This window comes from Acipenser ruthenus, chromosome 14 (genome assembly GCF_902713425.1).
Source record: "Acipenser ruthenus chromosome 14, fAciRut3.2 maternal haplotype, whole genome shotgun sequence".
Taxonomy (NCBI): domain Eukaryota; kingdom Metazoa; phylum Chordata; class Actinopteri; order Acipenseriformes; family Acipenseridae; genus Acipenser; species Acipenser ruthenus.
Genome location: NC_081202.1, coordinates 2,827,299 through 2,841,620, shown reverse-complemented (window position 1 = coordinate 2,841,620; position 14,322 = coordinate 2,827,299). Strand labels below are relative to the sequence as shown.

At 39.5% G+C, this 14,322-nt stretch overlaps 1 protein-coding gene across 4 annotated transcripts in view; it reads left to right on the top strand.

Annotated features, from left to right (window-relative positions):
- Window positions 1–478: 478 nt before the first annotated feature.
- Window positions 479–14,322, top strand: part of LOC117419804 (zinc finger protein AEBP2-like) — a 45,632-nt gene continuing 31,788 nt past the window's right edge. For 2 of the 4 annotated variants that reach the window (XM_034032950.3, XM_034032948.3), the window contains exons 1-3: window positions 480–1,084; window positions 10,951–11,158; window positions 13,486–13,593. In XM_034032950.3, coding sequence (XP_033888841.2) covers window positions 558–1,084; window positions 10,951–11,158; window positions 13,486–13,593 — 843 coding nt within the window. In that variant the 5' untranslated portion in view covers window positions 480–557. Of the gene's footprint in view, window positions 1,085–10,950; window positions 11,159–13,485; window positions 13,594–14,322 lie in introns of all 4 variants that reach the window. The other 2 variants (XM_058985559.1, XM_034032949.3) reach the window with 2 other exon arrangements.

Sequence of the window (14,322 nt, the reverse complement as noted above, 5' to 3'; positions counted from 1 at the left end):
TATAGCAGTGTGGAGTAGTGGTTAGGGCTCTGGACTCTTGACCAGAGGGTTGTGGGTTCAATCCCCAGTGGGGGACACTGCTGTTGTACCCTTGAGCAAGGTACTTTACCTAGATTGCTCCAGTAAAAACCCAACTGTATAAATGGGTAATTGTATGTAAAAAATAATGTGATATCTGTATAATGTGAAATAATGTATAATGTGATATATTGTAACAATTGTAAGTCGCCCTGGACAATAAATAATAATAATAATATTCACTCTGGGGTACAAAACAAACAAACAGCAATTTAACAAGTACTAATTGTTCACTCTTGGATACATATTGTTATTCATGTAAACATGTCGGTTCAAGTTTTCAGTGATCATACAAAAAAAAAAAGTATATTTTAAATAGCAACTTACACAACAAGTCAATTTATTACATGTTCGAACATGGCGTCTCCAGGGGCGGTGCAGCAGCCTCACGACGTCATCGTCTTGTCTCCTCCCATTCGCCGCTCGGGGTTCTCGCTCGTGCATCACTGAGACGAGAGAGACTCACAGGTTTCGAAAAGATGGCGGCCACTTCATCCGATAGCGCGGAGCAAGACTCCCCCTCACCCAGCAACGAAAACGGGGCGACACCGCCAGGTGAAACCGAGGACCAGCTGCGGGGCCTGCAGCTTCCACAACTGAAGCAGAGCAACCAAGAGAAAATGGAAGCGGGAGGAGAGGGAAATGGTGAGAGAGAGGTTAGGAGAGACGGGGACGGAAAAGCTGCTGCCGCTGAAGAAGAGGATGAAGAGGAGGAGATAGGTAGCGTGAGTGCCGGTGGCGAGGAGGAGACCTCCGAGCAGCAAAGCCCGGCTAGCAGCAGCGAGACCGGGGACGGCCCGGAGAAAGAGATCAAACAGGAACAAAGGGAAGAGTGCGAGTCCGTGTCCGGCGACGGTAATGAGAAGAGCAAAGCTGCAGAGGATACCATCGACAAGAGCAGCACCACGGGCGGCTTAACCAGCGAGCATGCTAACAAGAGACGGGCCAGTGTGGAAATCTCCTCCTCAGACGGGGAACCCCTAAGCCGCATGGACTCTGAAGACAGGTCAGTGGTACCGATTAAAACTGTGTCGTACTGCCACGCACACAGCCGAGACTGGCCGCTGAACTGTGTGTGTGTAATAATGTTCTCTAGTGTAGTACTATCCAAACACTGTATGAATCTATCAATGATAGTATCATCATCAGCAGCCCTCTGTCAATACGTGTGCTGTTTTTAAAACAAATAAATATACACTCGAGAGATATTGCTGGGCGGTACAAATCAGAACACCAGCATTACGGGTCACAAAAGTTGATTAAAAAATCCGTTGTCGTCGTAGATGTTAATTGTGTTTTACATCGTGGTCTCGAGACCGTGATCCGGGAACTTGGCATTTAAATACATTTTAAAAAGACAGCTGGAACATTTTAAAAATAAAGTTGGAAATATTTGAGAGACGTGTTTTTGAAGAAATCTATATGGTGCCATGTAACGCAAATCAATGTACACTTTAAAACTGCAGTTCCAAACCGCTGAGAGGTTTAAATCGTCGTTTTAAAAGTCCACGCATCGGTGTTAAAAGCAGCTTGAACACAGTGCGAAGCTGGTCGTCTGCACACGCAGTTAGGGGAGATGTAAGTACCATGTTCATATGCAGCACTGCACTTCAGAGCAGTCGGTTTGGGTAACAAAGAAAAGTTCAGCGACTTTAATAGGCTGTTCGAATCGCATGATTAGACATATTATCACAGGCTGACGATTTCCATTTCAACCATTTGAAATGTCATTCTAAATAGTCCCCGCAGCGGTGCATATAAGCAAATGTGAAACGAAAAAAATAAATAAAATCACTTTTTTTATTGTAAAAATTTGATAACTTGTTCAGGCAAGTCCCGTTTTCATTGCAACTAACATGTTTACATTAGGGTCATCATATTGATAACATTAACAGGCAACACTGCTGCTGTCATTTATATTTGACCAATACAACAGTCTTACAAGTTTTATCGGATAGAAAACTGAAAAAGCAGATGCTAACAGATTCGATGAGTCTTGTTAAGTACAGTAGCTGGAAATACGAGACTGCAAAAAAACACATCTATGATAATCTAGCCTAATTCATCCCGCTGTTTTAAAATAAAATCCATGTAGAAATAAATACAATATACTATAATCGAAAAAAATATACAGAGAGCGCCTTGGCATCTCTCCAGATAGAGAATACAAAGTTAAAGACAGCAAGCAGGGGTTAGTTTGTTTCAGTCTTGTCATATATATACTTAATACATTTCCTGCGTTATTTTATTATATCGTTTTTACCTTTTGCAAGTTACTATCCAGAAATATAAAAAAGGAATACATTTTTATATTGGAGTGGGCAAAAAAAAATCATTTAGAAGTCTAATTTGATTTTATATTAACAATACATGTATTTTGCTGTAATTGCTTGTCCTTAATTGGTTAAGTGTCCTTGCACGGGTCAATGCCATAGATACTTAACCATTTCACATGCTCCCTTATGGCGTGTATAGATGATGATGATGACTATTATTGCTACTGTTATTGGTAACAGTTTTTTTTTTCTTTTGGTGGTTTTCAAGAACATACCATGCATTTACAGTACTATTGTATCCCTTATTTCATAAACCATTCATTTCACCAACAATGTGTTTCCGTCATATTCATCAAAACACTCTCTTCTTGAGCAATGTGGGGAGATGGAAAGTACCTCAGGTGAAACAGATATTAAGAATACAACACCTTATCAATGTAGGGAGATGGAAAGTACCACAGGTGACACAGATATTAAGAATACAACACCTTATCAATGTAGGGAGATGGAAAGTACCACAGGTGACACAGATATTAAGAATACAACACCGGAACTTGGCTGAAGACACCTGATCCCGCTGAATGAGAGGCACTGTCCACACAACATCTTCAAGCAGTGGGATATATGTGTGTGAAGAAGCAAAGAAAACCTGTAGAGTCCAAAATGTCGGTTTAGCTAAGACGTGGTGTTCTTCAGAGTTGTACAGTGCAGTATGTGTCTCTGTGTTAGTTGACACTCCTACAGATCATATTTGCATTAATCACTTTTATTTTTTCACTCTCAAGATGTTTATCAGTCAGACTTTCGTTATCGGCTCTCAAATGAGAGAGAAAATAGGTCATTTTAAAGTAATTCTGTAATGATAGTAAATCATAGCAGCTACTGTATGTGCAGACATGTACTGCATATATGCCTACATAGGTTACAGACTAGATTCCACAAGTAGATCTGGAGAAATCCTGCTTCTGAATTTCCAGCTGGAGTACAGTAGCACACCAGTGACCCAGACTGGTCTTGCTTCAACATTCTCTGGATAACTGGGATACCTTCAACCATCTCAGCTTACAAAGCTACCAGCCACTTTCTCAATTTGATGAAACTTCTTTCCTTTAAATCCTAAGACAATAAGAAAAAAAAAAATTCAGTGTCAGTTTTGAACCACTTTTTATAAATATTACAGTATTTTGTTGGTATTTTTCTAAGTTCAGTACTGGATTGATGCACTTTTGAATGCACCTAACGGTGTAGCTGTTATGAACTCCTTGACAAGGTATAGGGGAAAGGAATGTAAGAGGTAGACAATGGTGAGAAATCTGAATTTCAGAGAATCAAAAGGGAGGAATCGCAAAGATCGAAAAAACAAGCAGCCTGGCGGAACAGAGCTCAAGTCCCTGCTGATCAGGGCAGCATGCGAGACAGAAGTGTGACTAGTGCAGGGGGGAATCAGAGGCTTGAATATATGTAAATTAGGTGGCATGGCGTGAGAGGGAAACTCTAGGTATATTTATCCAGTTAATCATTAACTGTAGAGATTGCTGAGAGATTCTGTTTAGGCAGTTTATCGAGAGCAAAGCTTGGGATTTTGTAATTCATTTTTTCTACCACGTTAATTGTATCTCTTTCAGTCACTGCGTGTATAGTTGTATAGCTCCCTATCAATGCTTTACATTAGAACGCATGATGGCAGGGTAATTCTCCTATCCCATAGAAATCACATAAACAGTTTTACCATCATCAGATAAGGACACTGTGACCATGAGGGATGTAGGATAGTGGTCGTTGGAAAAATGTGCTTCTTCGTGGAATCTCTTTTCCATTCTTGCTTTTTACCTGAAAATTAGAATTGCGGTGAATCTGTGAGAAGGAGAGCGTGTATCAGAACTCAGTTTGACCCTGCCTGCAGTGCTCTAGTGTGTGCAGTACAGATGGGGTCTGCTTAACTGGTGTAGGCAGTTCAAATGCACTTCACCACATTCAGAACACTGGGGGGGTGGGGGGCGGGTTGAAAATGTGGTAAGGGACTAGCGAGAAAGTTGTTATAGTAATTGGAAAAAATAAATGCTTAAACAAAACATCTGGAAACAAGTACTGTATTTCATCACAGATTGAACACTTGCAAACTGAAACCAGGTGGAGATAATTTGTTTTTTCATAGAAAGCAATCAACTATAATGTTAAATTGTCAATGTATAACTTCAAAATTATTTCCCAAAATGAAAGTACGTTTCTGGACTTTTTTGTAATTTTAAAAACAAACATTCCTTTTATCTGTAGCTTTGGGCCATATTCACAGAAGCTTAAGGACTGTCTTAAGGAATGTTTTTTAAAGACACAAATCTGTGCTTTTAAAATAAACTCTAACAGTTAGTTTTCATGAATTGCAAGCTTTATACAATTCAAAATGGGCTTAAAAAAATAAGTGTTTAACAAAACATTTCTTAGAACAGCCCTTAAAGTTAACGGATGAAATGGGGCCGTTCCATGAAAATGCCATGTTTGCTGCACTGGTTATTCACCGATACCTGTGATTCTCAACACTTTGTGCATTAAGACAGCACACGACCTTGGGCTTGCAATTAGTCTCATATCGATGACTTTGCAGCTTTCAGAATCCGAGTGGCTTTTAGATACTATGAGTTTCAGAGCTCTGGTTTTGCCTGTTAGTCAGTATCCCCTGTAGAACAGCATGACAAGAACGTCAGCCTCCTCGCACACAGAGAACAGGGCTGTCAAGAGTACAAAAGCCTTTATCCACATGTGCTGGAGGAAACTCGGCAGATGCACTTTTACACACTATTCATTGAACAAGCCTGAGGAATGGAATGAGATTTTCACTCGGAAGCTGCAAACTCCTTATCTTTTGAAAATGTGGGGTGGGGTGGGGTGGGGTGGGGTGGGGACACAAACAGGTGTGTAGATTAGATTGCATAGAAAAAGCTTTGGTGTCTCTGCTGTAGCTTGCATACTTTCATTGTATTTTTTTTAGACACGCTTACTGAAATTAGTCTTCAAAGCAGTATGCTTGATTCACAAACACAATACAGCAAGATGATTCCTAAAGGTAAATGCATTGTGCTGAGTGTGACGCATAACCTGAAATGAACCAACTTTTGCCTTGCAAATACAAAGCAGCTTGGTTTGTTCTTCATGCAGTGGGATGTTGACTGCACACATGTTTTGTACCATCAGTAGCGAGCTTGTGGTTCATGCATACCATTTCATCTAAAACTGTAATCCACATGTGTAGCGTTTGCTGTCAGGCACACTCATTAAAGTGAAGTATATTTTGAAATGCTTTAGTGGTTTCTAGCTGGGAAGGTATTACGTTTTTTTAACAGTACAATAGGACAGCAGGAGATCAACAAACTACAAATTGATGCCAAAATCTAGTGAGAGCATTGTGGTACTCATTATTGATTCAGATTGAACAAAAGCTGTTTTATCTTTTAGAGAGAATTACTATTGAACCTTTTCATGCATGGTGACCTCATGGGGATGGATATATAAAGAAAAAAAAGCGATGGGGGGGGGGGGGGGTGGATCAATGAAATATATTTAATATTTTATTGAAAACTGTTAAAGCCAGCAGAAGCCTAGAGAAATGGCATGAATATGAAACACTGGTTAATTAATCAAAAACAGACTTGAATGTATGTATTTATGTCTGAAAGTAACTCAGGACTGTGAATAGTGCCCAGTATTAAACCTTGTGCAGCATAGGGTATTAAAGAGTTATTTTACATTTCAGAATATTTAATTTGTAGCCTGTTGATTTATTACTTGCAGGACACATACTTTAGACACGTACATTAGATATTCTAAAAAGTATCAATTTTAACTCAGAACTTTCTATTTGCTTTACAAAATTAACTTCATAAAACACCTGTCAGCTTGTATCATTCTCATCGTCATGTAAGCCTGGCTTGTCAAACTGATCTGAAACAGTATTCTAGCAGCAGGGGTGTATCTTCCCTCTATCCCATTGCCCTGTACGTCAGGTGCTTCAGAACCATTTAACAGTATGGACCTCATACCTCACGCAGGCACAGCACAGTCACTTTGCCTGTGTCTGTGGTTTCCCCCTGCCATGATGTTCTGAAGCGCTACCCACAGTCACAGACAGAACACTCATTTCCACTTCGGGAGTTTCATGCTTTTAATGTGCGGTAAACCTCTACAGTAATTGTACCAGCCCCCCCGTTCTGTTTAGCACTGAAGATTACTGTGCTGTGTTTCTTGCTAGAATTAAAGTAAGGCAACTGCAGAATCAAGATTCTAGTTGATATCAGCACAGTCTATCCGAGGACTAAAGAGAAGCATGTTATATACATGCCTGCTCAAATAGGCTTATAAGTCATCCTTCATCTTACTTGCTGTACGTCTGCTGGTTTTGAAGAAAGTAAAATTAGATGATTTTATAAAAGTTGGTTTGCATGTATTTTGCATCATTCACTTTTTGGGCTCTTTATATCTTAATCAAATGATCTTGCCTCCTTCCTAGTAATAATGCATACATACCCCGTGGGATTAATCTAGGAGCAATACAGTATAGCTAATAAGGGTGGTAATGATTCATTATGTATTGATGAATCATGGTACTTTATTTACATTATGTATTGTAATAGGTTTGTATCGCAATACAAGACCATAAGCACAACATAGCTCATTGTACAGTAGTTTACCATGTGGTTCTTGAATACCAAGTAAGTGTGTTTCATAGTTGGTGTGAATACATGCTTTCCCTAACTCCTTTATATTTATCTTCTAACAATATAGTTCATCATTACATGATCATTTGATCCCATTATGCATCATAAGTAACCCGTCAGGTCCATCACATGTTTCGTGATACATATCGTATCGCGACCTGCATATCAAGATGTGTATCGTATCGTGATATTAGTGTGTTGTTGCACCCCTGTTGGCTAACCCGCAGGTAAAAGCTAAAGTGGTCTGAACACATTGATTTGCATTGAGTGAGATCCTGTCATTTAAATAATTCAAATCTTCACAGACTCATCTGGCTCAGCGGTCTCTCTTCCACACTCTCAAGTGTTTATTGAAAGGAAGTGCAGTAAACTCCCTCCTTGTGAGCTGTAAAGAGACCAGCTCTCCAACAAGCCCGCTCAGTCCCTTTTGATTTGATCTGAATATCTGCCCTGGCCCTAAAAACAAACTTTTACTCTGTGGCTTTGCTGGTTATAATAGAGAAGATTCACACATTTTAACTTTCTACTAAATCCAGCATTTTCAGAGAGACTTTGTAGAGTGTTCAGAAAATCACTGGCAACATTTTAAGAAAAGTCTCGGTTGTTTTCTGCACAAGACGTTTTTTTTTTTTTTTTTTTCTTTTTCTTTTGTACACTTAATCCAGACTCCGTGTCCCCTTCACAATGTGTGTCTGGCTTTGTGACGGCAGACAATTTACAGACATTTTTCCTGCGAGATTAAAGCTATTTAATGATGCAGCTTGGTCCAGGTGTTTGCACTTGAAACTAGATTAGCAGTTACTTTATAATCCAATACATATTTGCAGCTGTATTGAAATTAGTGGGAAGCCTAATACAATCCTTTTTTTGTTTGTCAGGTTAATCTGTGCTGTGTACCAAGTTACAGACCAGTGAATAAGCCACGTCATTTCTTGGCTGATATATTCAGTAAATTAATACTTTTAATCGATGCATATTATTCCAGATTGTGACTTGGTTCATCAGATGTGCATTAAGCATTTGAAATATAATGAGAAGATTGCTAAACTACAGTATGAAATATATCAGAAAACGACACAGCAAGGGATTTTTTGTCCTTTAGAGGCAAAGGCTTCAGAAAAAGTAGCTCCTTCATTCAAAGCACAAGTTTAGGTGACTTGTATCTATAACCCATTTAGAATAATTCTGTTATTACTGTCAGCTGCCCTTGGTGTGCAGTTTAAAAGAATTTAACAGGCACCCTTCCATTTTCTAATCTAAACCAAATGTGCATCTGTAAGTTGTTCGGGTTCAGCAGCAAGAGGCTCTGCAATGCATAGATTGTTTACAACCTAATGTTAATTGTCTGCAGAGGCTTTAAGGATTTTAAACTACGTCAACACTGAAATACGTTTCATAGTTTGTTGCCTCTCCCACCAAACTGCCATTGTTTCTAAGCCTCCATCTACTTCATTGAAATTCTTGTTTGCCATCTCTTTTTGAAGTAGATTATTGGAAGGGGAAAAAAAAACAAGCGTCCATGTTGTTTTTGAAAATATGAGCAGCATTTTGTTCCATTTACACAGCTGGCTGCTAAAAGCCCTTTGATTTTAGTATCGCACCAAAGTATTGAAATATATTTAAACTGTATAAAACGTGGCCTTAATGTAGAATGCAAGCAATACAGTTTCTGAAAGGGTGTACATTGTTGGCCATTTATTTGTTAAAATCTTGCATGTCTGAATTGCTGGAAATAAAACGCGTTTAAAATGAAAATCGCTGATTGCACAGTGCCTAGTTTTTGACTTTATTAGGAAATGACTCATTACTTGTCAGTGGTGTGGTATCTGACATGCTCTCACTCTCGAGTCTGGAAACGGGGAATTCATTTGGCTGTTTGCACCTGCTGTAGCTCATTTCCATTTTCTGATTCTAAAAGTAGGTTATTATGAGTTAATAAATATTTTATTAATACCCTGACTGGGCTGTTAACATCTCATTAACAGCAGTCTCCCTCTGGGGTGCACAGCAGGATGAAACTAATATTTAAAAATGATAACCTCATTTAAAACCTACTGTAAACAAGAATATTAAAGCAGGGCGTGATGACTCGACACAAACAGAACCAAGTAGTTCCGTGTGCTGCTTGTCAAGGTAATCAAGACTTTGAAAACATTAATACGTCATCTTGCCATGATTCCCTCAAGCCCTTCTTATTACCGCTTGGGATGATATTACCGCTTGGAATGATAGTGGATAGTGGAGGTGGGGGGGCTGTCCTTTTTTTATGTCTGTCCACATTATGTAATTAACATCTGTCCATGTTCTGTTTAACTTCTTGATCTGTATTAAACAGACTGTGACGATGTCATCGATGCCTGCAGTACACACTATTTTTAATCCAGTAGCTTGTTTCCCTTTTTTATTTTTTGCGTTTAAGTTAACAAAGCTGTTTGGGAGCAAGAGTAGGAAGTTCAGGCTCAAGGCAGTCCTTTCCAAGCACACCATGTGTTTCTCGAGGTGATCTAATTTAATAGTACAGAATGAAATGGTCTTTCTCATGTTACTGCTTCACCTGGTGGACTATTCCATGTATTTATAACTCTTCTGTTCTGCACTTACGTTTACTCGGTTTCCATTTATGCCCTCTCGTCCTAATCTCTGTGCGAAGTTTAGTAGCGGTGACTTGGGTTAACTTTTATCGACTCCATTTAGGATTCTGTAAACTTCAATTAAATCACCGTCACAAATAATACTGCTGTTGCCTGAGCTGCTGATAGATAGCTTGAAATTGCTTCGGGGAGCAAACAACCATAAAATAGGGATGCTGGCAAAGCATTTTCTTCGGCTTTCACCCCGGAGTGCACGAATCCTGTGATTGGATGCAACAGCTGCTTGAGCTACATTTAAGAACTGGATACCTGTCAGAGAGGAGGATTATGTTCAGTTGTGTGTGGAATTGATTTAAGCATAGCTTGTTACAGTATCTCCCCATTGAAACAACAGCAAGTTGCATTAAAGAATGGAAGGCCCTCTTAGAGACCATTATACCCCAGATCCCTTTGGCTTTTTATGCAATTCATATTTCATCTTGGTTGAAACCAGTATGTTCTATATAATTATATTTCAAATCGTGGGGATAATTTTTGCATTATGTAGGGGGGCGTTTAATTACATTGGGTCTCAGTATTATGAGATAGTGGAGGTGAAAGTATTTACATATTGAACCAATACTGTCACGTCATTGTAAAAGATTGCATGTCTTTTGGTGGTGTTGCTTAATAAAAGATGATTTGCTGATGTTAGCCTCAATTTTAGAATTGCATGCAAGGCAAGACTATGACATAAAGTTCAATGCTTAAAACGGAAATTAAAAACAAAATTAAAAAATCTGCAAAGGGGTTAATGTATTAAAGGTTTTGAAATTGGCAGTGCATGCTTTTGTACAAGTTGGGCTGGACTGGTGGTTCGTCTGACGAGGGTATTACAGGCACTGTAGATGTGCAGACTCGGTGGGTTTGAGCTGTAAACGTTTAGTGAATGGAACAGCTAAAATGTAATCCATGGCTTTGATTCTGTGCTGCCTGATTTACTGTGCTATTCGTTGAAATGGTTTAAGGTGCATTCCATCCCTTTGTCTTTGACCTTGGGAAGGCAAACATTTGTCTTGCAGTTTACCTCACCCTTCAGTTACTGTATTTAAGTGTTGCAGTGCATTCCAGTCACCCGTCCGTTCAGTTTACATAACTCAAGCTGATCATATTCTCATTTGGAACAGATTGTCAAATGTGTTTATGGATACGAAACCCTTGACGCATTCACCCCATTTCAAATAAATCCCAATGAAAGTTATCGGCACCAGTGTATTAGTGCCAGTTTCACAGTTCTGTCATTTCTTCTCCTTGCAGTATAAGCAGCACCCTAATGGACATGGACAGCACGGCGTCGAGTGGGCGATCAACGCCAGCCATGATGAACGGCCAAGGAAGCACGACACCATCCACCAAAAGCATTGCTTACAACTGCTGCTGGGACCAGTGTCAAACCTGCTTCAACTCCAGCCCAGACCTGGCAGAGCACATCCGCTCCTTTCACGTGGACGGGCAGCGGGGAGGGGTCAGTCTCTCTCTCTCTCAATAGTAATGACATTGAAATGTATAGTGTACAATGTCAGTACTGTAATTTTAATCTGCTCTGCTAGCTCCTGTCACTTTCAACAATTCAGTCAATTCACTTTCAACAGGTGAATTGACTGAATACCAGAGTGCAAGCCATCTGGGAGGGCTTGCAATCATCTGGAAGTGGTTTTGTAGTGTTTCAGAGCAGAAAAAAGAAATTGAGAAAAAAAGAATCTTTTTCAATTAGAAACTGCTTTTTAAAAAATAAAGTTTTTATTTATTAATTAGATGGATTGAGTTTTTGGGATCAATTTACCAGTGCTTTCTGCCTAAATTGCCCCCCCCCCCCATTTAAATGTTAGTTAATACTAAAGATCAGTAGCTGATCTCCATTGCCACTGTCAAGCCAATTCTCTCATTTCACTCTCTGAACCAAAGCAATGAATGCTTCCAAGTTACGGAACCCTGCAGGCTATCTTGTCAGGCGCCTCACCAGCTATGAGCCAAACTATTATCTTTAGCAGATTTTCCTCTCCAACCAAAGGGAGCCATCAGCCAAGACCGGCAACTCTGTGCAAACAGGATTGTAACCATGACTGAGAAATCCTGCACTCGGCACAATCATGCTTTTAATAGGGCACTCACTGGAGAACCCCTGTCCTCGTGGGCTGTGCATTCTACCTTGTAAACAGCCCTCTTTTGTGCAGTGGTTTTCCTTGCTGATGCTTTTGGAATGGCTGGCCATTGTGTGGGCTGTGCTTGTTTAGCTAGTGGATACCCCTTGGTTCTGTTGGGTCCCTGCACTCCTGTGCATTTACAGCATACTCTTGTAGCTTACTTGTTTTCATTTAACCTGGTAGACCCCGGACCACCCGTGGGGACTTGCCTTACACAGATGGAAATCCATTTCTGTGTCTCAGTAATAGCTGTGACAAAATGTAAAGAAAGAGGCTGTTCATTGGATCGCAACATGTAGTCTAATTCCTTGCGTATTATCAGATGTAAAGTGCTTGGCTCTATCTGGAATGCAGCCATTGGCTTTTGGCAATCGAGATCCAGGCACAGACGCAGGAATCGTGTGTGTTTGTTTCTCCTTTTATATAAACTGTATGTATAACATCCATGCACTTGCCATCCATGTATTACTAGAACGATACAACTGTACAATGGAGAAAATATCAGAGCTTCCTTCTGGTGGTTCTCCGCTGTGGGTTTACATGTAATCCCAGCTTTGCTCTTGTATGCTACGAAACCTAAAGGGAGCTTTTCCTTGTTTAGAGTTTGTTTGAATATTCCAATGCTTGTTGCAATGCTGTTAAAAACACACTCTGGAGCAAGAGTACACTTTGGTGAGGGCAACTTCAATTCTAGATCCCAGCACCATCCCAAGTTTATAAATATAAATCCTAACCTCTATTTAAAAAGAGTACAGTAATAGGTACTGAAGAGGTTAAACTGGATTATCCAAACAATTCACGCATGAGGGCAGAGCACCACCTCCCAACATTTAACAATTCCTTAAACCTTTACTATTCCGTGTGAAAAGTAACTGCTCAGAAAATTGAGCTGGCCCAATTACTGACATCACCAGCAAGAAGCTTATTATCAACCTGCAGATCAGGATTTGCTGCACCAAAGGCTGGTCTTGGATCGATTCGAGATAATAGTATTGAAGAGCTTGCCAGTATTGCAGCACATCGTATCTGTAAGGGTTGAAAGCCTGGGTCTATAAACCAGTATTTAATCTGTCTGTAAGACACTGATATTCTTGGAGCTGTGAATGAACACTGAATTATACAGCCTTGATACTTTGAGAGCAGAGATGCAGGGTGACCTGTATTGTGGTATAGTGCCAGGTTTCCAGCTGTAAGAATGCAAGCGAGATGTTTTATAATGTTGCAGTCGTTATTCTGCTGGATCCCGCTGCTGTGTTTGTTTTATTAATCAAGCACTTGGATGTAGCGACACATTTCTACATCTCCTTGCAGCGTAGAACTGAAATGTCCCAATACAATATATCCCAATACAAAACTGTTTATAATGGCATTTGATTCAAATCATATGTTCTTTCAAAACCACTTAAATATTGCTATTAAATGGAAGTAAAGCATCCACATTTATATTTAAATCTGAATGTTTGTTTGTTTGTTTCGTTTTCTTGTATTTATTTTTGCAATTAATACTACGACCAAGCTACATGTGCATCTCCCAAATACGCTGGAGCATTTCCTAAAGTATTGAACAAGATGTTGCATGAAACAAATCCAATCAAAATTGACTCTCAATTCTAGCTTTTCATTAATTTATTCTTTTTCTGTATTGCAGGTTTTTGTCTGTTTGTGGAAAGGCTGCAAAGTATATAACACACCGTCTACCAGTCAAAGTTGGCTGCAGAGGCACATGTTGACGCACAGTGGAGACAAACCATTTAAGGTATGTGGAGGCAATCCTTTGCACAAGATGGTGCTGATTTAATCAGAAGCCTGTATTACAATATACACTCTTCATTGTAAGAACATAGTTTACAAACGAGAGGAGGCCATTCGGCCCATCTTGCTCGATTCCAGAATCTCATCAAGCAGCTTCTTGAAGGATCGCAGGGTGTCTGCTTCAACAGCATGATCTTCATATTCCGCTAGCCTGTGTGATAATGCACAGAAAGGGTAGGAAAGTGGAATAATGTCGAAAAAATTACCGTAATCTTTACTCAATTTAATACCACTCTCAGCACATTAATATTTTTATTTGGAGACCACCTGAGAGCTCTTAGTGGGAGGTTTTTGCAGTGCTAAGGTACAACTTGATGTGATCATCCTTAAACTCAAGAGTCTGGCATTGTTCACGCCACAGTTTACCTGTGCAGTAGGGATGTTAATAGTTTAAATGTTTTCCAAGCGTTAAACATTTAGAATTATTATTAAATGTTTGTTTAACCATTGTCGAATATGCATTTTATGCACTAGGATGTGTACAGTCATTTTTTCATAATGCACATGTAGTCTTATACATTAATGTTGTAGTAGTGCATCTTAAACAGTGGAGAGGTTTTCCAACTGGTTACAGACATTCCTAAAATCTTATTTTAAACATTTAGGAAATAAATGGAAATCTTGGTTGTAAAACTAGTCTTGTATTATGTTTCTGTGCTTTTTAAAACCCATT